Source organism: Phalacrocorax aristotelis, chromosome 12 (genome assembly GCF_949628215.1).
Source record: "Phalacrocorax aristotelis chromosome 12, bGulAri2.1, whole genome shotgun sequence".
In the NCBI taxonomy this organism is placed as follows: Eukaryota; Metazoa; Chordata; class Aves; order Suliformes; family Phalacrocoracidae; genus Phalacrocorax; species Phalacrocorax aristotelis.
The window spans coordinates 14,618,461-14,642,319 of NC_134287.1; the positions used below are offsets into that span (position 1 = coordinate 14,618,461).

General features: G+C 36.9%; 1 protein-coding gene across 3 annotated transcripts in view; it reads left to right on the top strand.

Moving 5' to 3' along the window:
* ATRNL1 (attractin like 1) overlaps window positions 1–23,859 on the top strand; it is a 522,986-nt gene that overhangs the window by 101,154 nt on the left and 397,973 nt on the right. For all 3 annotated transcript variants that reach the window (XM_075107503.1, XM_075107501.1, XM_075107502.1), the window contains exons 11-15: window positions 569–653; window positions 3,123–3,331; window positions 5,808–5,926; window positions 14,018–14,150; window positions 15,463–15,644. In XM_075107503.1, coding sequence (XP_074963604.1) covers window positions 569–653; window positions 3,123–3,331; window positions 5,808–5,926; window positions 14,018–14,150; window positions 15,463–15,644 — 728 coding nt within the window. The remainder of the gene's footprint in view (window positions 1–568; window positions 654–3,122; window positions 3,332–5,807; window positions 5,927–14,017; window positions 14,151–15,462; window positions 15,645–23,859) is intronic.

The following is a 23,859-nucleotide window of genomic DNA, read 5'->3' on the forward strand; positions in this document are numbered from 1 at the left end:
AGACCAAAAATTACAAAATGGCATTAATGGAGTGTGTTTAAAGACTGTAAGTGTGTGTATTGCTGATCTGTGATATACACTGATAAATGCATGTCACTGTAAAGACTCTAGAAGGACCCTATGCCATCCAAAATAACATGTTTAAGCAGCAGAGTAAAGCAGGTTATTAGGAGATGAAAAAGCAGCTTCGCTTTCCCCTAGTGACAACAGGAAAAAAAGTCTGTCAAATCCTGCTAATTTTGCAGAACAATTTAAAAAAACCCTAGAAACTAATACAAGGGATGGTTATAAATACATCAAACTTTGTTTCAGAGTTCGTGAGACCAGTAGGTGATGAAATCAGATTAAGAACGTTTGAAGGTCATGAGGTGTAGATGGTCTGTTTTTACAATGGAGAGAGCAGAGGTTACCTGCACTGATCCCTCTGGGAAAGGAGGGTAAATAGACAATAAAACTAGTTGATACTGAAAATACAAAACTGTCTGATAAAATAAATTTTTCATATATTTTGCTGAAAACTCATGGAATTATTTCACATGTTTCCATATGCTTTTGTTTTGTCTTTCAGCTTGTGATGAATGGAAGATTTTACCAAAACCTAATCTGCATCGGGATGTCAACAGATTTGGTCACACTGCTGTTGTCAGTAATGGGTAAGTGAAGCATATTTTAAATTTTCCTGACAGTTTTTCTGAATTATAAAAACTGTGGCAGAAATTATACCTATGTGAAGTATGGTTCAGTCATATACAGCTGATGTAATTTATTAACATAAAAAGTAGTGCTTGTCAGGGACTTTACTTGTCTTAGGTAATCAGTACAGCTAATAATCAATTTGACATGCTGTGGAATCTATTAAATGGCATTTTATATGAATCTTCTCGTGTTCTGAGGTGTTTCCTCAGTATTGCAGACTACTGAATAGTCCGCACTACTGAAGTAGTAGTCCGTACTACACTGAATTTGAAATTCAGTACCAACTATAATCCTCACGTAAGTGTAATGGGAGAAATCTTTTTCTCTTTGCAGCATGCTATAATTCCTTATTCTTCTACAATCATAAAATAAAAAACATGTAACTAAAATTGGCTGGGAAAAAAGCAAGATTTTGAAGATACAGTGATCATCATTAACCTCTTGCAGGGAAAAACCTGCCAGCATCGAGACTATATTAAGTATATTGCTTACCCTCTATAAAACATAGCATAATTTGATGTCACTTGTTGAGTAGAGGAGCTCAGTAAAGCTTCGTTATCTAGACACAGCCAATAGAGTGGATCTGGAGATTGCTGGACACTCTGCTTCTCCCAACCCCTGAAGATAAATTTGTAGGACAAACATCTCCTTTTTAGTGGAAAAGTTGTAGAAAACTATAGTCAGGTTTAAAAAAATTTCTACTGTTTGCTTGTGTCAGTTTTACTATTGCTGGTTGCCAAAAGGCCTAATATCTGACAGCTCCGGTGCTACCAATCACTGTACTACCAATCGTTCCTCTTCTACATTATCCATCATGCTCATAAACTCAGTATTTAAATATATGTGGGCAACTTACAGATCCTCTACATGTGGATATTGTATAGGTCAGAAATAATGGAGATGATAAGTAATGCTCAAAAGAACAGTGTGACTGATTTTAAGAAAAATAGCAGTAAGTTGTAACGCTGTACACGGAGCACTTGAAATTAATCAATGAACAGATTACTTCATTAAGAGAAAACTGCTTTGAATTACTGAATTCAGCAACTGGTGATATGTGGTGTTTTAACACATCTAAGCTATGTCTGATACTTTGAGAATTGTCACTTTCAGTGAATTAGATTCAAGGCGAAAATGCCCCCCCCCAGCTTAATGGTATTTTTAGTAGGGTTTTATGTACAAGAAAGTGTAATATGAGACACTCTCCAAAGATTTCTGCTATTAGTAACTCTATGATTAATTCTGTTTTAAGAGTATATGATACAACAGATATACGGGTTCTTTACTACTGTCCTTTACCTGAGGCTGTTCTCAAGGTCTCAAGTGTAGTCCTCTTGTTCTGGTGTCAGCAGCTACCTCACTAGAAACATTACCAAAAAGAAATATCCATGTGCCAGTTATTACTGGCTATCTTCAAAATCTTCTTGAAGAAAAGTGTTCTCATTTCCTGCAGCCCATTATTTCAACACTCTGTTCTCATTATCTAACTCCAAAAATGAGTAGTTTCCTCCATAGCTCTTCTTTCTTCTTTCCAGATGTTTGGTATATGTCACTCACTAATACATAGACCCACAGTGCACTTTGAGCAATTTTTTTGTTAGTCTAAACTTCCATGCAGAAATACTTTGAAAAACTTAGCAATCTTTATAATGGAACCAGTGACAGACTCTTTTTTTTTTAGAGAGAGGTGAAGAATGTTTTTATAATATTACGTGTTATGTTGTGGTTTAACCCCAGCTGGCAACCAAGTACCACACAGCTGCTCTCTCACTCCCTCCCAGTGGGGTGGGGGAGAGAATCCAAAGGGTACAAGTGAGAAAACTCATGGGTTGAGATAAAGACAGTTTAACAGGGAAAGCAAAAGCCACACGTGCAAGCAAGGCAGACTCAAGGAATCCATTCACCCCTTCCCATGGGCAGGCAGGTGTTGGCCATCCCCAGGAAAGCAGGGCTCCATCATGTGTAACAGTTGCTTGGGAAGACAAATGCCATCACTCTGAACATGTATGTCCCGTATGCCACACACCCCCACACCCCCCCCCCCCCTTCTTCTCCCAGCTCTATATGCTGAGCCTGATGGTGTGGGACATCCCTGGGGTCAGTTGGGGCCAGCTGTCCCAGCCGTGTCCCCTCCCAGCTCCTTGTGCACCCCCAGCCCACTCACTGGTGGGGTGGCGTGAGGGGCAGAAAAGGCCTTGACTCTGTGTAAGCCCTGCTCAGTAGCGAAAACATCCCTGGGTTGTCAACACTGTTTCCAGCACAAATCCAAAACACAGCCCCTTACTAGCTGCTATGAAGAAAATTAACTCTATCCCAGCCAAAATCAGTGCAGTTTTTTTATATTGTGTATCAAGACAGTTATAGAAATCAAGAAAATGTATCTATAGATACAATAACAGTTATATTTCCTTACTTTTTCCTAATAGGTCCATGTATATATTTGGGGGTTTTTCAAGTGTTCTTTTGAATGACATCCTTGTGTACAAGCCTCCAAACTGTGAAGCATTCAGAGATGAAGAGCTGTGTAAAAATGCTCGTCCAGGGATAAGGTGTCTGTGGAATAAGAAACATTGTGAATCCTGGGAATCTGGACATGCTAATAACATCCTCAGGGCAAAATGTGCTAAGAAAACAGGTAAGTGAATTCTAGTCTTACAGTGTCAGATTTACAGTGTGATGTAGAATGTGTGCGTGTGGAAAAAACCCCCAAGTGCCCTTCAAAAACACCAACCAAGTGGAACAAGTGATTGGACTGTTAAGACTCTTCCTCTCTGAGAATACCCAATGCAAGAGATTTATAGATTAATTTTTAAAAATAATTCAATTCTGGAATTTTTTTTTTGAGTTTAAATACAGGGAAGTAGGTGCAAAAGAGCACAAGTTTAAGGTGCTAAGGGATATAAAACATAAGACGATTCAAAGAGGAGAACTTACTTCATTGGGGAGCTAAAGCATAAAATGACTTTAGGTTGGATTTGGCTTAGTGTGTCTGAAGCATTTATAAAAGTCTGAGCTTTGAAATATCGTAACTGAGTTAATTTTCCTCTTTCTCCACCTTCTCTTGCTTTGGGGGATGGACACAGACACATGTAAAAACATATTTTCCTCATTCCAAGAAAGCGTAACAGCAGTCAGAGCACAAATGGGCACTGCAAGTGATAACTGGCATTACAGGCATATGGCACTCTCACGTCTGTATGTGCCAGTAAGAGAGAGAGAAAGCATTGCCGCTTCAAGCGGATTGCCTATCGAACAGGAGCATTTGTATAGCAGAATATAGTAGTCACGGCTGGAAATAAACTTGAGGCAAGCAAGCCCCTTGCTGCAATATATCAAAATGAGTTCAACTTTGTAATGTGAATTTCTGTGTGGCGTTGTGATATCTGTATTGCCTGAAACAACAGTTTAGCGTTATGAATAACTGTTGCACCCTATTAAGTGCATTGTCTTGTCACAAAGAAATTGCTTGTGAGAGTGTTGTTCTTATACTTCATGTGAACAGAATATGCATCCCTGCTACATACACGTGCTATTTTTTTCTGTGCGTCTTTCCTTTCAGCGCAGTATAAAATTGCTAACCAAACTCGGGCTGGGCGCTACGTGTACAAACTACCGGACAATTAAACCGCCAGTTTATTTTTGATGTTTGCTAAAAAATGATTAGCTCTGCTATTAATCAGTGCTTCAAGACAGCTTATTTTTCTGTTATCTTTTATTTGTTTCTGAACTGGGTGTATTGAAAACTTGGAAAAAAAGTTGCATTATCTAACAAGAAGCTTCTCCAGGTAAACCTTTCAGAATAACTACTTCTGTGCAGTTTTATAACATTTAGAGATCTAGAGTCTAGAAACTTTCAACTCTTAATAAAGCGAAAAATCTTGAGGCACTAAAATCCAAAGTAATACAGATGAATGTGGATCTTATAAAAGGGGATCTTATCAGCAGGTATTAAAAAATAAAATAAGACCCAACAAAAAAACCCAAATAAAACAAAGCACAGGCAGGCTGAAGGAAAATTGAAAAAAGAGCAATTTCTAAAGCACAGCTGCTGCTGCTGTGGGAATAAACTACAGCTAAACTTGCAAGAGATGAGGTGTGTAGAATTCCACTCCCAAAGCAGTTGTGCGGACAGCACTGTTTCACTGCTGTCAAATCCTTCCTGTTTCACATGGTAATATTCTGCCAAAAGCCAATTTTTAATGTATTCTTTTATACCGCTTGGCTCAATTGTTATCTGGTTGAGAGTATTGTCTGGGAAACTGCTAATAGTCAATATTAAAGGATAAGCAGAAATTTTAGTGGGTTTTCAAAAGATCAGTTCTTGGATAGCAAGGCCTCCCTGGCAAGAGACCCTCTCAAACTTGCACAATCCCAGGACTAAAGAAACCAAACCGCATAGGAGTTAAACACGGTAATTGGTGTAGGAGATGGCAGGAATTCTTTTCCTTTGGGTCATTGTGATTTTTCAGATTTTTGCCTCCTTTAAGCGGAAGTAGTCACTTGTGTCCCAAGCTGCTCTAAATAACATACTTTTTAGTCCAAGTCCTGAAGACTTGTATTAGGGATTTAACATGAACACTCTCTCAAATATTTTTTTAGAGAAAGGGCAGAACTGTAACTTAGCAATCATTGTTAGGTTTATATATTGATTTATGAAGACTTAAAGTGTCCGTGTATTGCTAATACCTGTCCTAGGTTTTTATTTACTACTTTTACCAGTGCCTTCTTGCATGGCAATCTAATATTTTTATCAGAAACCTGAATCTGAAGGAAATCTTCCTTCTGTGTTAAAGGAGTGAAGAATGAATAGTTTAAGAAACTTTCTGATGCTCTTAATTGATGCACTGTGCTAGGAGAGTTTATATGCTGCAAAACAGTGAATAATCCTTTAGTTGATATGAGACTTATGAGCCTTCCAATAGAGTTGTTACTAAAAGAATTTTTAAAGGAGTAAATCTTGTTAACTGAAGAGAATTAATTTCCTACAGTAACTTAAACCTTTATGAATAGCTAGAATTCAAATAAAGGATGTGATAGAAAATACTCTAAGCAAGTGTTTAAATTGTGGTATCAAGTGCGATGTTTCTTTTTGGCTTCCGTGTGTATTACAGCTGCTGCAGATGACAGGTGTTACCGATACGCCGACTGTGCGAGCTGTACTGCCAATACGAACGGGTGCCAGTGGTGTGATGACAAGAAATGCATTTCAGCAAACAGTAACTGTAGTATGGTGAGTCTTTGCAAATCCATGATCAAGGTATTAATACTGTTTCTTTTCTAGCTAAGCCAGAGGCCCGTTGCAGCAAATAAAAGGGGAATTAGTAGTTTAAGAGTAGCTTGTTTTGAACACAAATGTAAACATATTTGCCTGGCTTTTGCAGTAAAAATGTTGCAGAGGGCAGAGTTGGACTGCAGCAAAGATATCTATACAGGGAAAAAAAATTAATGTATTCTTTAGGTTTGTGTTAGCCCACTGTATATCTCTCAGGGCAAATACTATTATCTGCTAATTAATGACATTTGGAATGTCCCAGAGACACTATCAGCTTGGATTTTGTGCATATGCAGTATTACAGTACACAGGCAGAAACCATGGAATCCCACGAAGAGTGGCTATTTTGGTTTTTTCACTTTCAAACAGGCGCTGGTCAGACTTGTTAGCCTTGGTATTCTGATCACTGATCATCACAGAAATGTTTTCCTCTGTCGTGGAGTTACATGTTGTCTCATTAAAGAAATATGAGTGTCTGTTGCCGTGAGATTAACTGGCTTGTGATGATTCGGTAAGAGTGTTCTGATCTCTGTACAGACAATCAGTAAGAAAATATAGATTCATACGAGCTTATATTTTTCTATCTTTAATATTGCTTAGTGCCATGTTTCCAACTTTATGTTGTTGTCCACCAGCTGCTGCAATCTCTTGCTTGTTCATTTGATTTTTGACGAGCTTATAATAGTGTTTTAGCTTTATAAATTTTGCCTCCTTATATTTTTCAGCTAGCTCCAGAAACCTGGCTGTACTTGAGTTCAAAATCTTTCTTTATATACATCTATTAACAAAAGCAGCTTGCTTTCTGGTTTGAACCTGATGCAAATCAATCTTGTTCTCCAGATGGACAAATTAAGGTGTGAGTTGGATTGACTGACTCAAATCTTGTCCATTCAAAGTGAGTAGAGCCAGCTCTAATCACTGGCATTCGTAGCTAGTCACTATTATATAAAAGCAATGCAGACACAAATTCATCAACAGCCATGCTATAAGTCCATCAGAGTGATTTCACATTCCAGGCACTAATCCCTTTGTGATCTTCAAGGGCTCTTCCTTTCCTAACACATTATACTATATTAGGTGCCAATTTTCTAACCATGGATTTCAACTCCTGAGCAAGGAACAGTTGCTAGGGAGCAGACCATCTTCATTCCTAATAAATGTGGAGCACTGGGTATTTTAGCTTCTTGGTTCAGTATCCTTCTCTGACAACCTTTCATAACGGAGATTGTCAGCAAATTAGCAACTGATGCATCAGTCTTCTCTATATCATTTCCTGTCTTTTATTCAAGGTTTGAAGTGGATAGCAGAGGTTGTTAGTGGAGTTACTAAAGAATGGGATAGAGAAAATTCATCAAAATGACTTCTGAAAAGAGTTACTATCATAAGTTGAAGGTGGTTATTGCAAAATTAGTATATTGCTGGGAGATGATGGAGACAGAATTTTGCAGCTGTCAACACAAACCCACCAAACCAGCATCAACAGAATGGCACCATGTGGGGAAATGGAATGGATCGGGCTGATTAACCATTTTCATAGACTGCTAATTTGGACTAGGCCCACAGAAAGAAAATGTGGTGACAGTACGGTGATGGTAATATGGGATAACAAGCTGTAGACTCAGAAACATCACAAGGAGAAAGCCCCATTTTTACAGCTGTACAAAGACCTTAATTTATTACTTAGATCATAGAACATCCAGATGAAACAGACAATAATGTTTTAGAATTTGTTGCTTTTGCTCCATGGAAACTGGCCAGCATACTAAAGATATTTTGGCAACCGGGTTGGCATTGGCCTCGTGGTCATGAATATTTGCAAAGCAGTGACTGTTCTGCTGATTGGAAGAGCTGTAAAATATGGAAATTTCCCTGAAATAACACTGGACAGATGGACTTAATAAGCAGTACTAATATGTTGCTGATACACATATACCTGCCTATGCTCACCGTCTGATACGGGTCAGCACATTAACAGGACACTATATTCTGCTACTATGCAGACTTATGGATCATCAAGGTATATATCATTACACTCATATCTGATGTAACTGCAAGTAAAGGCTTGCAACTCCAGGTTGTCCTGGAGGTCTGTCTCATTTCAGTGCTAGCAAGCTGGTTTGGTTTTCTCCCATAAAAATTCACATAAAAGGGATACTTTTGCACGCTGTGGTTTTAGCTGACCCCATCATATCTGATGCAAATGTTGAGGGGTGAATGCTTGTCCTGTCTTGCCCAACTGGGAAAAAGTTTACTTAAAATATGTGGTGTGGTTCAAGATGGTACTGAAATTTGGCTTGTGAGTAGATTGAGCAGCATGCTAACAGTAGTGTCTTGTTGTCTGTTTTCTACCATTAAATATATCTGGAGATTTTGTCTGTTATAATAAGGATTTCGAAGGCTGCCTTGAGAAATTACACTATTGAAATTCCCCAGGCTGCTTAGAGTGGTTTTACACAACACACTGCGTTATTCCATAATAAAATGTAGTGCTTATAAAATCAAAGAGAAGAAGAGTTATTTAATTTTTATCTTTGAGACCAATGGATGCTAACAATGGTAAGATCACTTACTATAGCTTTTTCAAAAATGTGCAAATACAGATACTGGTTTGCCTTAGGGGCAAAAGCAACTGAAATACTGTCATTAATACTGTCTTATGCCAAGTACAGACTTAATGAAATATGACATACTAGTATCTGTATAACTTCCTCCTTTGAGCTCTTTCATGGAGCCTCTTGCATCTATTCCAGGGCTGTTTTCAGCTCTGAAACATAGAATATTGTATAAGACTTTGTCACAAAGAAGGAAACAACATATTGATGTGCCTATCCTTTTTCTCCCATTCATTGGATGTCTGCTGTCCAATTCCTTCCAGGATGGAAATTTAAGCAGCAATATTTTGGTTGACTTGTAAAACCTAATAGTGTTGCATATGTGTCCCTCTAAGCATTTGCACATCACACTTTCCTCTTCTAAAACTGGCAGAGACAGCTTTCTGTCATGCTCAGATCTGCCTTTCTTCCTTATCTTCTCCATCTCACATCTTCCTTCTGCTTCTTCAGAAAAGTTCTGTGTCCTGCTTGTGGTATATTTCTGATTTTTGTGGAGTATTGACTTCTACTAGCAGTTCACTGCCCTTAAGTCTATTATATTGATCTTGCACTTTGACACTTCCATTTGTAGTCTATAACATCCTATGCATCGTCCTGGTCCTTTCTGGTTCTGATGCATTTTGCCTGTTTCTTAATAAAGGAAGACCACAAGATCTCAATCTACTTAATAAATTTATGGATCTGTCTTCACTTTGTACATCTGCACATAAAAATCTCTCATCCTGTGAGAATGATATTCCCTTGATGATTGTGTTGTTCATAAAATTGACTATTAATATTTTGTAATAGAAATATTCTCAGGAAAAGCTGTTAATTTTACAATTTTACCTTCCAGTATTTACCAAAGGAAAAAAAAAAAGGCTTTGAGGGAGAGATTAATTTCTTTTAAAATTGCTGCACCTCTACAAGGCATTGTTTTTCTTTAGATAGTAGCACGGAAGAGTAAGCAAAGAATTGGCTTGCTCCTCAGGGAGGAGTCATGCCATGAAAACAGTATCTTTTTGTACCTTGTGGCGAATAAAATGGTAAAGGACTGAAGAGGGCCCACTAGTTGCAACAAAAGGCAAAGCTTCCTTTGCTGAGGAGGACCAGAGAGCGCCTGAATTTGAGTAAAAAAAATTTACTTTCTCAAACCACAGAACAGGGTGAGGGAGACAGTAATAATTTTTAAGGATAGCAATATAGCAAGTCCATGTTATGGCCATAAAGCTGTTTTATTTTTGCAAGCACATTCAAAAGTGTGATTGCACTGAAGCCCTGAAAGTACTGGAATGGCTCCGGCTTGCCATCCTTCTTTAAGCAATGTGGTTGGGAAAGAGGAGCGTGAGCTGGGTTTGGACAAGTACCATGCCACTTATATTTGTGATTGGCTCAAGTGCTGATAGACTTATAGGCTGAAAACAGTAAAAATATTCATGTGCACATGTATGTTGTTACTGGACACTATGTTGGCTTCTTTTTGATATTTATAATGTAAAAGAATTTTGAAGGTTTTCCCTTCTCTGTCTTTTTTTACTACTTTTTTCAACCCACTTTGTCTCTTCCTTCACCTGTTCTTTGGGAAACAATGAGAAACCGTTGCACTAGTTAGCAAAACAAATTGGTTTTGATTCTTTATTTCCTCAGAACAACTCTTCCCATTTCCTGGCTCCACACCAAACTCCACTTCAGATCCAAACAGCAGTCCTGAAAGGCAGGCTTTGGGAATTAACGAGAAATGGTTTCCTTCTCCCCTTCTGTTGTCTTATGCCTCTACTGTAAAAACTGAAGTAATCACCGCAGTAGGGTAGCTGTAATAATATGCTCCACTGGTTGTCTATGATGTTGGCCTCTAATCCTTCAGTTTATAGAAATGTTAACTGCCCACACTAAAAGTTTGCAAATAAAGTAACTTATTGCCATATTACTCAAGGAAAATATTCTAAAGGCTTGAAATGTGGCAGTAATATAATACTAAACTTTATTGGAAAAGTGTTGATTGAGAGAAAATGTTTTCTTCTCAAAACTGTACAAGTGCTTGGAAAAATTTGAAAAAAACACTTTCCTTACAAAGTTTCAGCTCTTACTCTGAATCTTCACATTAAGCTAGTTAAAATACCTACTCTTAGTGTAACAAACAGCAGACATATGAGAGGGCAGAATAAATTGAGAACACTTAATCGATTGGGATCAAGAACACCAGGCAACAGCACATGGAGGTAATACTACTTTGGCCAGAGTTACAGTCTCTGATGTGTCTTTTCAAGTGGACTGGATGTGATTTTCTTGTCTGGAGAGGCTGTGATGGGAAGAGGTGCAGCTGAAGTATTCCTGCATCCAGTCTGTATTGCATTTTTGAAAGCCTCGTTGCTTTCAAAAGCTACAAGGGGACATATTCCTTCTGTAACTGTGACCAGCCACATCCTTACCTCTGGTAGCAGTCTCTGATTTTCTTGAGTGTCAGCCTCCACACATGCAACATGATAAAGCCCCAGTTGATGTAAGTAACCTAAATACAGCCCAAATTGGTGTGTAATTTAAAAGTATTCTATATCCGAGTGTGGCAACATAAACCGAGTGTTGTAGATCCTATGTATATAATAAAGAGCATCTTGCCGAGGGATATAGGATACTAGAGGATGCTTCAGAGAGAATTGTAGTCCTACATTGTTAAATGTTTTTATGCAGTGCCTTAAAGACAAGAATCATTGTCTTTTTGTAATGCTAGCACTGCTTCCACAAAGTTAACGTCATCTTTCAAGATGGAAGTCCCTGGAGGCTACATGAATACTACCAATAATAATCACAGCAATCTGCCTATATTTGAGGAATTCAATGAATAATCAAGGAGAAATGTATAAAGTAGAAGGAATTATAAATAGAATAAAATTTATCTTGGAGGGAAAAAAGAAAATTTAAGACTAAGGAGTATGCAGTAGTAAGATTTGGGAGTAGCTTCAGAGAAATAATAGCAAATCTATTAGAGTAATAATTTACAGTTAGACTAGGCAAACTAGACAAGATTATACAGTTAAACTGAAAAATCCAAGAGGAGGAGGAGAAGTACATTATTTAATAGCAACTTCTGAGATTCTAAGATCAACTACTGTAATATTTTCGTTCTACAGTAGATACGCAGAAAATCACTGCAGTTCATAAGTCTGCCTGTATAACATTATAGCAAGATCAGTACTAAAAAAATCTAAGTAAATCAGACATAAGTGGGAAACTTTATATATAACATGATTTACTCATACTTTGGCATGTAAACATTATAAATATCCTACAGCAATATAGAGCTTCAGTAACAGATGGGCTGTCATATTTCTGAATTTCATTGGGTTTGGTAGCTTAAGTTATAACCTTAATATTCTGTTAATATGAATTACCTATTGGATTCACATCTACATTGAACTAATGAGATTTTCAGGCAAGCAATGTTTAAATTGGATTTAAGGGAAATAAGTGCTGGGAATAAGGGAATACAACAGAGAACATTATTACAGAATAGTCACTAGTACTTTGAATTTTGTTTTAAACATTAAATAACCAGTGCACAACAAGTTTCATGATTAGAAACTAATAGAATAAATATCTTGGTTTAGTTGGAAAATTGTAATCTGTATGTAATATCACTAAAAAGTATATAATTTTCAAAACCAGTCTGAAGCCTTAAAGATTTTGACTATGTCGTCATGAAGTGTTAAAAGTGAGTATTGAGGTATTGTAAATGAGCAGATGATGCTTACTTGTGCTCTAAAATTCACTTTAAAGCATCTCTCGAGGAGTTTTGTGAATATGCATCATGACTGAATGAAACTGTATGTGAGTTTGCACCAAAGGCTTTTTGTGCTTTGCTGTTTGTATGCATTTATTGGCCTAGATAGACAGTCTATTACTTGATGGCATTGCCTTTCACTCTCTCTCTTATTGTGGTGTAGACACCTTCTCCTAGAACTGCTTCTCTGGTTCTTCTTTCTTCACAGTAGCATTTCTTATAGACTAGAAAAACAGCGAGTACCTTTTATAATAGGCTCACTGATGGGCAACTGATCCAATAAAGGCAACAAACAAATCCCTAAACAGGACTGTGTTTCAGCAGGAATGAAGCTGGTTCTGCATAAGGTTGAAAATTCATTTTAACAATTGCATTATTTCAGGACTTCAAAAAAAAAAAACAAGAGGCTGGTTGTCTTCCCTCCTGACTGCAGTAGGTTGATGCCCTATCATCATCATCATTCCAGTGCCAACAACTGCATGACTTACTGCCCCTTTAGATGTGGTTTATTGTACTCCAGGAGACTATTAGAAAGGAAAGCAACCACAGTTGTCATGTAAACCACACATTTGCTAGCTAAGTGCAACCCATATTTGCTACTGTGCACGAATGGATATTTTGCCATTAGAGAGAGAAAAGGGTTGTTAGGGTTGGGCAAGATGACCTCCAGAGGTCCCTTCCACCATCAACCATTCTGTGATAATAAAGCTGTCTTGCATTAGGACTTAGTTTTAATCATTACCTTGAAATTAAGTTGGTACACACAACTTTACGGATAGGCTGATGGGTTGGCTGAGGATTTTGGGTAGTTTATCAAATAAGACATCAATATTATGGCTTAATTAAAAGTATTATGCAGGAGGAAAAAAGAAAACTTATATTCAAAATGCCTAACTGGGAAAGGAAGACCTTAGTTTTCAGGAAAAACACCAAACCAAACCCAACAAAAAACCCAAGTAAAAATTCCTTCACTCCTTTTCCACACACAGTTTACTCCTTGTATATTAAGGTACCAAAGAGTAACGTTATTCCTGGTTTATGTCACTGTTTGACAAAATGGTTTCCTGTAGAGTCTGTAAATTTTTTACTAGCTACGTTGCATACAGGTTTGCAGTTAAGTCTGTAAAATGGTTGAAATTTCTGACAAATCCTTGTTGCGTTTTGTGACTACTGGTCTGTGCTTCCATTTTTGTTTCATTTAATGCAGATCAAACAAAGTAGAGCATACTCTTGCACCTTCAGTCAATGATGTGTAATTATTTACACCTGGATCTTGAGGCTTTTTAATATTCTGCCTGATTATTTTGCTTGCTTTAACCTGCATAGGATGAAATAATTCAGTGAGAGCATATCCCTGAACTACCTAAGAAACAGAGATTTGGTTTAGTTATTTAAGCTCTTCCTGGGCTCTGTACAGGGAGGTGACATCTTCAAAGTACTGTTTGATCCACTCAAAGCTAGTAGTGTAGGGCATGTGGGGTGAGTTGTGTTCTAGAGATGTGTTTCACACTCTCTGTGACTGATAAGGGAATCTAGACAAAAAGCTTAAATTCAGCCTAGCTTTTAGGTGGCTGTGGTTTTCTGGGAGGGATCTTCCTGCTGTGTATTTCAGTTTTGACTGCTGTTTTGTTGAGAGTTTGACACATATTTGAGATGTTTTTGTCTGTTTTGTTTTTATAGTCAGTTAAAAACTACACCAAATGTCATGTGAGGAATGAACAGATCTGCAACAAACTGACGAGCTGCAAAAGCTGCTCACTACACCTGAACTGCCAGTGGGACCAGCGGCAGCAGGAGTGCCAGGCACTACCTGGTAAGGGCTGCGGTGTGGCATTGCTGCTTTTTATAGCTGTTTTCAAAACTGAATAGATCTCCTCCATTATTGCCAAAGAATATTTGTTCAATGAGTTAGACCTGGATTTGTTTTACTCATGCTGACTCTCCCCACCTGACCGTGCCTGTGCAGGTGAACAGAGATGTAATTACATCCCTGATTGATCTATCAATGCTACCTTTAATCTTGTTAGGAGAGAGAATAATATTAGCGAAGGCATAATGGCGGGTGCCTCGGCACAAGACAGTGACAAGTTCTAGCCTGTGGGGATCACCGAGTGCAGAGCTGGACTGCCATACTGAATCCTTTACTCTTACATATTCACTGCCACTGTTACTTTTGGAAGCTGGGGTTTTATCTTATAAATTATACATCAATTATACTTCCATTTTCTTGTGCAGATAGGGCCTAAGATCTAGTTTCTTGATTGTCTAATGTTGGTAATACTATGGAAGCAGTGAATATTAAAATGCTAATATAATATATTCTCAGAAGGTGACAGTTAACATTCTGAAATAACATTTATTCCCTAATTCCTATTCGTAGCTACATGTATGCAGTTAGGTATCAGAACCTTTTCCATTTTCTCTTTATGTGTAGATGAAGTTAACGAACACATTTTTTTTTCACAGGGATTATTGACTGAATAACTTTAATCAATTTATTCTATGCATTTTAACTGCATTTGAACAACCTTTGTAAAGATTGACTGTAACAACTGGTCTGAATTACTCATCTTTATTAGCTGTCTGAATCTGAGTAATGCTGAAATATGCTGAAGAGGAAATATTTTCTAAGATGTTACCTGGATTTCCAATCTGATTGCATTTGTATTTAGGCAAATCTACATGTAAAGATAGGATGATAAAGCAAAGATAGGGTGAAGCTGTGATCTCTTAATTCTAGGACAGTTGTTTTCAGATTTTGAGATTTGCATTACGTTTAGGTAAAGTGATTGGGTAAAGTACTATTAATTATGTACATAATTTAATCTTTAATATTTGGTTGTGCTCAAATCTGAACGGGGGAATAAATAATGTCATAACAATATTGTTATGCGGAAACCTAGCACATACCTTATAAATATTTTATAAGTTGTTAAAAGTTTCTTTTCATAAAAATACGCTATTCAATATGATATTATGAGGTGCTTTAGAATTTATGTGACGTGAAAAGGGAAATTGAGTGTGGGATGTATTTTGAATTATGATCTCAGGAAGATAAAATTCAGACTCCCTTAGGTTTTTAAAGTTTTTTCAAATCAGTTTTAATCGTATGCTTTTTACACTAGCTCATCTGTGTGGGGAAGGATGGAGTCACATTGGAGACGCCTGCCTCCGCATAAATTCTAGTCGTGAAAGCTATGACAATGCCAAACTGTATTGCTACAATTTAAGCGGGAATCTTGCCTCATTAACAACCTCAAAAGAAGTGGAATTTGTTCTGGATGAAATACAGAAGTATACACTTCAGGTAACTTGAATAACTAGAATTGATGCTTATGTGAACTAAATTTGCTTTGAGAAACCTATTTTAGGGATTTGTCCAAAGAAAAGAAAGTTTATGCCTTCAAGGCAGTGTAGTGTGGTGCTAAAACTGAGATAAGTGGTGTGTAGGATATTATGGAAATCCCATGTTTGAAGGTAATAATACAGCAGTTCTGAAGTGTTTCTCTTTACCAGACTTAACTGTTACAGGTTACTGTTTACTTTCAAGGTGTAACTCAAGAGAATGGCTGGAACACTGATCTGGGAAATCCCAGCCCTTTTCAATAGACTGTGATGGCAGGAATCAAAACCAGACAAAATAATTTTCACTGTAACAGAGAAAAGAAGTCCTGACTTTCACATCAGTATCCATAAAACTGCTCACAGGATTGTTTTTGGGTGGTGAGTAGCTAGGCTGCAAGCAGTTGAGTACAGGGAGGTTCTACTCTTCGGAAAACCCTAGGTCCCTATGTAACTGGTATGTGGGATTAAAGGGTCACAGAGAAGCTGTGCTACTACGTGAAGCATGTGGAAATTCCCTGCACAGCAGCACCGGAATGAGCCAGGAGCTAATTAATTAGCTCCTGTGATAATGGTGGGGGAGGGAGAGGGCTGAGAATGCTTACATGCCTCTGGCAAATCCAGGAAGCTACCAGCAGAATATTCCTTCGGAAAAAAGTGATTCCTATTAACTTGTTAATTGTGGGACAAGAGAAGGGAAGTTGAAGATTAATCACCTTTCCGTGGGCTGTCAGGTTCAGTTTTTTAGCAGTTAAATGTTCAAACACTGATTGATGTGTTGTTTAAACTGTTGGAAAGCCTACCCACACCCTCAATACATGAATGTGAAATACATTTGTGCTCAAAAGATGTCACCCAAAGACATCGCACAGGATGTCTTGGCAGAATAAGATTCTGTTACAAGCAAATCAGTTCATTGTAGCAAAGGACGTTTTTAAAAGTGTGTATTTGGTTTGTAGAACATACAGCATTTCTTTGTATAAACCTCTTAATTTTTAAGTAGCTTAGGGTTTTAGAGTTATGGCAAAGTAAAAGATAATTATGAATAATAATTAAAGTTTACATCAAGCTAGTATGTGATTTGCAGAGTTGTTATGTTGCAGATGAATTGAGATGCATACAAAGGAAACAGCAGTTGAGCTGTGTTATACTACGTCTAAATGCAAAAGTTTAGGGACATATAGTGTGAAATAAAATATTCTCTAGTATCCTTTTTAGTGTTCCATTTAATGAAGGAGATGCAAACATAGGTTATGTTTGGGGTTTTCCCCAATAAATGTGGGACCTTGTCAAAATTATATATTTTTTAATAGGAAGACATGTATTTTCTATTATTTGCAAATAAAGGAGAGAAGTGTATCTTCTACATCAGATATCCCCTGATGCTGTTCTTACAAACTGTTTCAAGGCTGCAGTCTGTCCACTCTTTGATATGAGATAATGTTGAATATATTTTCCACATTTGAAACAAGAATAACAAAATCACAAATAGCAATGACTTAGCTGATTGATTATTTTGCCACCTTCCCACCCCCATTCCTGTTAACATACTTCACAGGAGGCCTTCAAATCTAGTAGTGAGTGTTGATACGACTGGTGTTACCTGACTGGCTTGAGGTGTAGATGAGAAATAGCTTTTTTTTAGTATTTGGTAGCTAGATTTTTCTTACATCTCAGAGCTTAGAACTTCTACAAGGTGACATCGTGCTGAGCATATCTTTATTTAAATGAAGTATGTCCTGAGCCAATGTGGTGATGTAAATTTGAGATACCTCGCATACCGTTTATGCAATTGTAGACAAATGTGTGCACTTCAAAAGTGTATCTTGGATTAAACAATCATTTAGTTATCAGCATCTCTAATGAAATGCGACCATGACTTATCCTGGTGTTTTCAGTGGCATTTAGAAAAAAGAAATAGTTATTTTTTCATTTGTATCTGTCTGTCCAGTTACATTTATTCTGTGTGAGACAGCCTAAAGGTCTTATCAGGCATGACAGAGGCTCTCTTGAAACTTCTTGATTTTCTTTTGTCTGCCTTCTCCTCTCAAACTGCAATCATAATGATTTAGGGAGTGAGATTTCATTTTAGATGTCTTGTTTTTGTAACAGGTGGTGAGGTGGAGTTCACAAATGTAGTCAGAGAAACTGTAAGGTGAAGACTATGCCTTTAATCTGTATTATCTATGGTGCAGTCTGACTTGTGTGGTTAATATCAAAGGCTATAAAAATCTTTCACCTTTGTGAAACAAAACCTTTCAGGCTTAGTGAATGTGTCAGAGCAACACTTAGACATAAGTATATGGATCTGGTTTTTATCTCTGCTTTATTTGATATTCTTATACTAAGAAAAGAAAAACAACTTTGGTAACTATTGTGTATTTTAGAAACTGTTAAAATAGTGTCAGTAAATGCTACAGCCTGGAAGGACTTCAGAATTATTTACTGTTTGTAGAAACAATGGGGGACATTGTAGACTGTTTTCTAATACACAAAGTCGTTGTTCTGGGACAAATTTAGGGCAATTTCTTCATCGCGTTTAGAATAATACAAAACTTCGATGCTTTAAAAAGATTCAGAGGGAGGAGGCTGCCATTGTCTCCACACCCTGTCCAGATCTTACTGTATATCAATAATTTCTCTTAATTCCAATACTAAATTGGAAATCAGTACATTGCCTCCTTTTAAAGGATAAAGATAAGGTTCATTTGGTACTAAAGAAAGGGACAAAACAAAGACCTTTGTAGTATGAAGTCAAAACACTTCTGAATTTGCAGATATATTCTGAAACTATTACCAATAATTTGAAGTCTAATTTGTATTTTTCATTGAAAATAAATGAAATTCTTTGGCATTCTCTTAAAGTAAATACAATGGATAGACTGCAGATTCCTGTACTAAAGCAAAATGACACTTGATATTTTTCTTATATGCTGTTTTATTGACCTAGTAAGCAAAATATTATGAAAGGGAAGATTCAAGTTTTTCTGCAAAGTAGGTTAAACAGCAATATGAGGTTAATTAATTGTTCCCGCTAATATTCAAATGCTGTATACTCATTTAAAAGTGCAATTAGTTCTCTTGGGAGTTTGCAAACAACTGTGGGATTTAACTAAAAATAATAATTTTCTTGTTAGCATGCAACAAATTCTGAGAAGATTTGGTTTTGGTGTGGTAAGCATAAACAAAGATAAGAACAGTTTTAAACAATGCCTTTTATTATATAAACTGCTTTCAACTTTTCCTTTAACTCACTGTTCTCAGGGCTAAGCATCCTTTATAAATTACACTTGAGTGTCAGTTGCAGTTAATCAGTGAGCTTTGCATGGTGGTGGTATTCCTTATTACCTCAAAGTATTCTCAGAAGGCTGTATGATTTTATGGTTTTATAATATGCTTGGCTGTAAAGAAGCTGACATCAAATTTTTTTTTCTGAATTAGCCCCACTTTACTACAGTTTCTAGCAGCCCCACTTTACTGTTGTGGTTTTGGAAGGCTGATAAATTATTTAAGCACTGTGTCTCCGTATTGGAATTGCTGCATTGACTGCTCATTCATTCACCTCTAGTTTAATGTCTTCCCACTTCCAGGAAGCAGGGAGCTCAACTCTCTTTGGATGCCTGAAAAGAGAACATGAATTTCCAAAAACATTGTCCCTTTTAAAGAAGAAAACTCAAGGGTGTCTAAACCAAAGTCACTGGAATGCTAGCTATACTCTCTGTAGATGGAGGTTGGGGAAGTTAGAGTATTTTGAGTTTGCCAGATGGTACGTGTTGTTCTTTTTTTTTTTTTTTTTTTAACCAATGCCACAACAGCAAAATTTGGAAAGACTAGGAGCAGTAAGTGTCATTATGACCTAATATGTGACTCCTATTACTAATTACATCTAGATTTCATCATTTGTGTCTAATAGACACTGAGACACTTAAAACCCGTGAAGCTTGCTTCCACTACTTATAATGTGTCTTTCACTGGATAAATATTTACAAAATACAAAATGTGTAGGTATCTAGCATAGTTAGAATCTATGAGTAGTTAAAGAATAGAAACCAGGTGATGAGGTAGTAAACAGAATGGATGGTTTCTGTTTATATAGCTCTTATTTTCAGTAAGCAGTTTTTCTGTTCCTAATGATGCAGAAAAGAGGCAAACTAACTGCAAGCCCTTCTCAAAACAGTGAATGTTGTGGAAATGTGAGCACTAAGGGGCCATTGTATTTTCAAAGTTTAATTGTATATTTCTTCCTAGGGCAACTATTTTCCTAGAAATCAAGGAGATCAAATGATTCTTCAAAAGTTACTTGAAGTTTGGTAATAACATATTGTGATGTGCACATTAGAAGATTAGCCAGAATTGTATCATACACTTCCGGGGCAATTTAAGATCCAAAATGAAAGGAATTTTAGTAAAGCTGGGGATGGATTTCTGAAAGAAATATATAATTCCTTAGCAATTTGCATCATTAAGAAACAGAGGAGGACTTTGGGCCTCAGTAGTCATTGGCTATTCAATAGACTTGCTCACTTCACTCATCTGCAAATTATTCAGCCCTTATTAAAATAGTGCTGAGGCAGCAATAGGGCCTGAAAAATGTGTCATGACTACAAATTATTACATTCACTATAGGTATCAAAGCAACTTAGTCTGACTTAAATTTTCTGAGTAAACAGTGGCTTTAATACGAAGTACCAGCTTGCTAGTTGAGGATACACAATTGTCCTTTCTAACATAGTTCCATAATTACTACTTAAAAGAAAATTAAAATTGGGTGGTTTAGAATAAGAGAAGAGCACACTTTATCAGTGTTTAACAAATTCCTGTAATAGTAAAAGCTTAACTTATGTTCGGTTAAACAGGACTGTGGATGTGAGTACAGAATGATGTTCTATTGGTATGCCTCCTATGATTGCATTTTTGCTGTCTGTCAGATGAAAATAAAACTCTGTCCAGCTATTAGTCTCAGAATTTAATAATTGCTAAATATTTTCTAACTTAACATAAAGGTTGATTTCTCATTTAAAAGGGTTTTTGGCAACTTGTTGTCAGTTTTATAAAAGAATGTTCTATAAAACCAGATAAACCGTGACTAGCTGCATTTCAAGAATAAGTTTATGGCTTCTAAGATGGGCTGTGTGTTCTCGAAACTGGCCGAGAAAGAAGTAGATGAGAAGAGAAACACATTTGAGAGCAGGGTTCTAAATTTTAAATCATGAACTGGGATAAAGCTATGGAATAGTTCTCAAGATATGTTTGATTGCATTCTCTAGTGCAACGTTAGTAAGGCCCATTACAGGCTTTCCCAAGATGGATTTGGCCACCTGCTGTGCATTGCATTGTTTTGTTTCACTGTAAAATTTTACTTTGATAATTGCTGTGTATTTTCCTCTCCTTTTTCCTTTTTTCTTATTTTTTCTTTTTAAACTGATAACTTACCTTGAGTAAGCTTGGTTGTTGTCGATGTTGTTTTAAAATGAATTGTATATAATGTATAATGGGAATTTTCCTAGATATACCTTTGAACCTGATTTAAAAAAAAAGTTCTCAACTGAAACATTTGAAAGTATTTTTCAGAATAGGGTGAGTGACAATATTCCAGGAAAAAAAAGTCTCAGTTTGAGAAGCCAGAATATGAGCATTGGTATTCTATAATCTTGTTTAAATTCAAGACAATATTCAAGGAGCATTTGGACAACTCCCTCAGACACATTGTGTGAATTTCAGGGTTGTCCTATGCAGAGACAGGAGTTGGACTAAATGATTCTTGCAGCCCCTTCCAACCCAGGATACTCTATGATTCTATGAAACAAATTCTGACCTATACATGTTGAATAAAAATAGAAAAATAGTAGATTTATTTAGTATTTGCCCCTATAAGCCACTGTCTCCTCCCTATCCTTTCCTCTTCCCATGTGAAGGAAAATTAAGGCAAAGATTTATGAACTTTGCCATTTCATATAAAAATCTATAATTGAAATAATTCTTAAATCCTATAAAGAATAACTGTCTGTATTATTTAGTCAAAAAGCTGTCATTTGTTTTGGTGACTTTTTGTGGATCTATCATGAGGTAGATGGATTGCAGCTTTTAGCTCTTAATGATTAGAACAAAAGTGTTCAACACTGATGTCCAAAGTAATAATAAATTATTAGTTAAAAAGATAATGGTCTTTAAAAGGTAGAGGCGTAAATGGAAGAGACCATTACCTAGATACAGGTGAGAATCTTGGTAAAGAGATTCAAAGTGAAGATTATGATTCAAAGCAAATGGTTAGTCTCGTGCCTATGCAAAACAGAAGCGTTTCCATTACTTAATAACAGTAGTAGCAAGTAATAAGACTCAAGTGTTAGGAAAATGAAGACATCAAATAAAGAAGTATTTTGATAGTTAATGTCTAAATATATGAAGTGCTGTTATTTTAATTATTACATTTTCCCAACTGTTAAGATATTTTTCTTTTGCTCGATTAAAAAAGATGCTTTATTAAAACAAACATGACAATTAACTTCTACTAGCTAGAAAATAATTTCAACTGAAATAATTTTAGATTTTTATAACGTCAGCAAAGACGTAGGAGATATTGTCTGTCTTATTGTTTCATATTCATGAAAGAGCAGTAGAGCTGAATATTAATAGAACATGAGTAATACATTTTCCTCATGGCCTTTTGTGTGTAGTCTGTCACTGAAAATTCACTGCTCCGTCTTTGTTTGTGCATATGTGCACGTAACATCTGAAGGGACATCCCTTTTATGCTACTGCTCTGTGAGACTGAAATCCTTATGAATAGCAATGTCTACGTCCATGCTGCTTATCTGCTAGTGTTTTGTTAATCAAGAGATGGGAGGGCAGAACGACCAGAATTTTTACCAAGTTTCTAGGTTCTAGCAGCTGTAAAAGAGATTGGTACCATTTGTTTAGCTTCTGAGTGAGCTGAGGTAGATGTAGTCCCAAGCTGGTCTAGGTTGTCCATTTTTTACTTGAAAGCTAGAGCATTGCAAAGCATACTTTGCATTAAGGAATTCTTACAACTTCGCTAGAGACAGCAAACACTTCCTTTTCTATTTCAGAGCAGTGAAGGAGGAGGTAGCTCTGATAAGGTCTTTAGCAAAAGATACCAGCCTCGATGAAATCAGATTCTGCTAGAAGGCAAGAGCTGGAATGGGTCCTGCTGAGCTCAGGCAGCAAAGGTCTTCAGATGGCCTTTTTGCCTCCCTACCAGTGCAACACACCATGATCATGCATTCGGCATTAAAGGAAAATTCTAGTAACGGTAGGAGCTACGTGCTTTCGGAGTTCCCATTCACTTCTGTCCCAGCGGACTGGGTATTCCAGCAAGTTTGGACTACTTTAAAACATCCATGAAAATTGTGACATATATAAGATACTATAATAGTCAGCTTGAAAAACTGAGATAGGCGCAGTCAATCACTTAGAAAAAGTTTCAGTACCTTTTCACTCACCTGTTGTCTGGCTCCCTAGTAGGAAGCTAAGCAGCAGGACAGCCCTGGTGTGGTGAGACAAAGGTGTCTTGAGTAAGAATGATTTGCTGAACTAGTTCATGGCATTGTTTACTGAGAAGTTCTTGCATGTGTATGTGTTCACATGTGTACTCATCCACATGTGTGTTGGAGCTTTTCCTCCTTCCTCAAATAGAAAGGAACTGATTCTGAATGACTTGCAGGTTCCTCTTCAACTCTGAATCTGAACAACTTACTAAGTGCCAAATATAGTGAGGATAGGATGGTTCCTATGTTGTGGGATTTGGGCATCTTGAAAATATACATTCCTCAAGGCCTTGAGGAGGAAATTAACTTTCTTCCCACTTATATGTTGAGCAAAGATTGTCTGACCTTCCAATAAAGAAGCTGGTATTCTTGAGAAGAAAACTTTAGACATATTTGGGGCTGATTTCATGTCAGAAAGTATTTTTCTTAAGAGAAGAGTTGATTTGTACTGTATTTTTCACCCACATGGTTTGATAACATATTTCAAGAGGCCTGGAAACTAGAATCTTACATCAGTGAGTTCTGGGTACAGAGAACAGGCAGTCTAGTTTCCTTCCTGTCTGGTCCTCTTCAGAAGCATCTTTGGCAAGATACTTGAAGCAAAGGAATCAGTTTCCTACATTCATTTTGCATTAAATGAAACAACCATAGAGTTCAAGTGAAGGGTGTTTAACT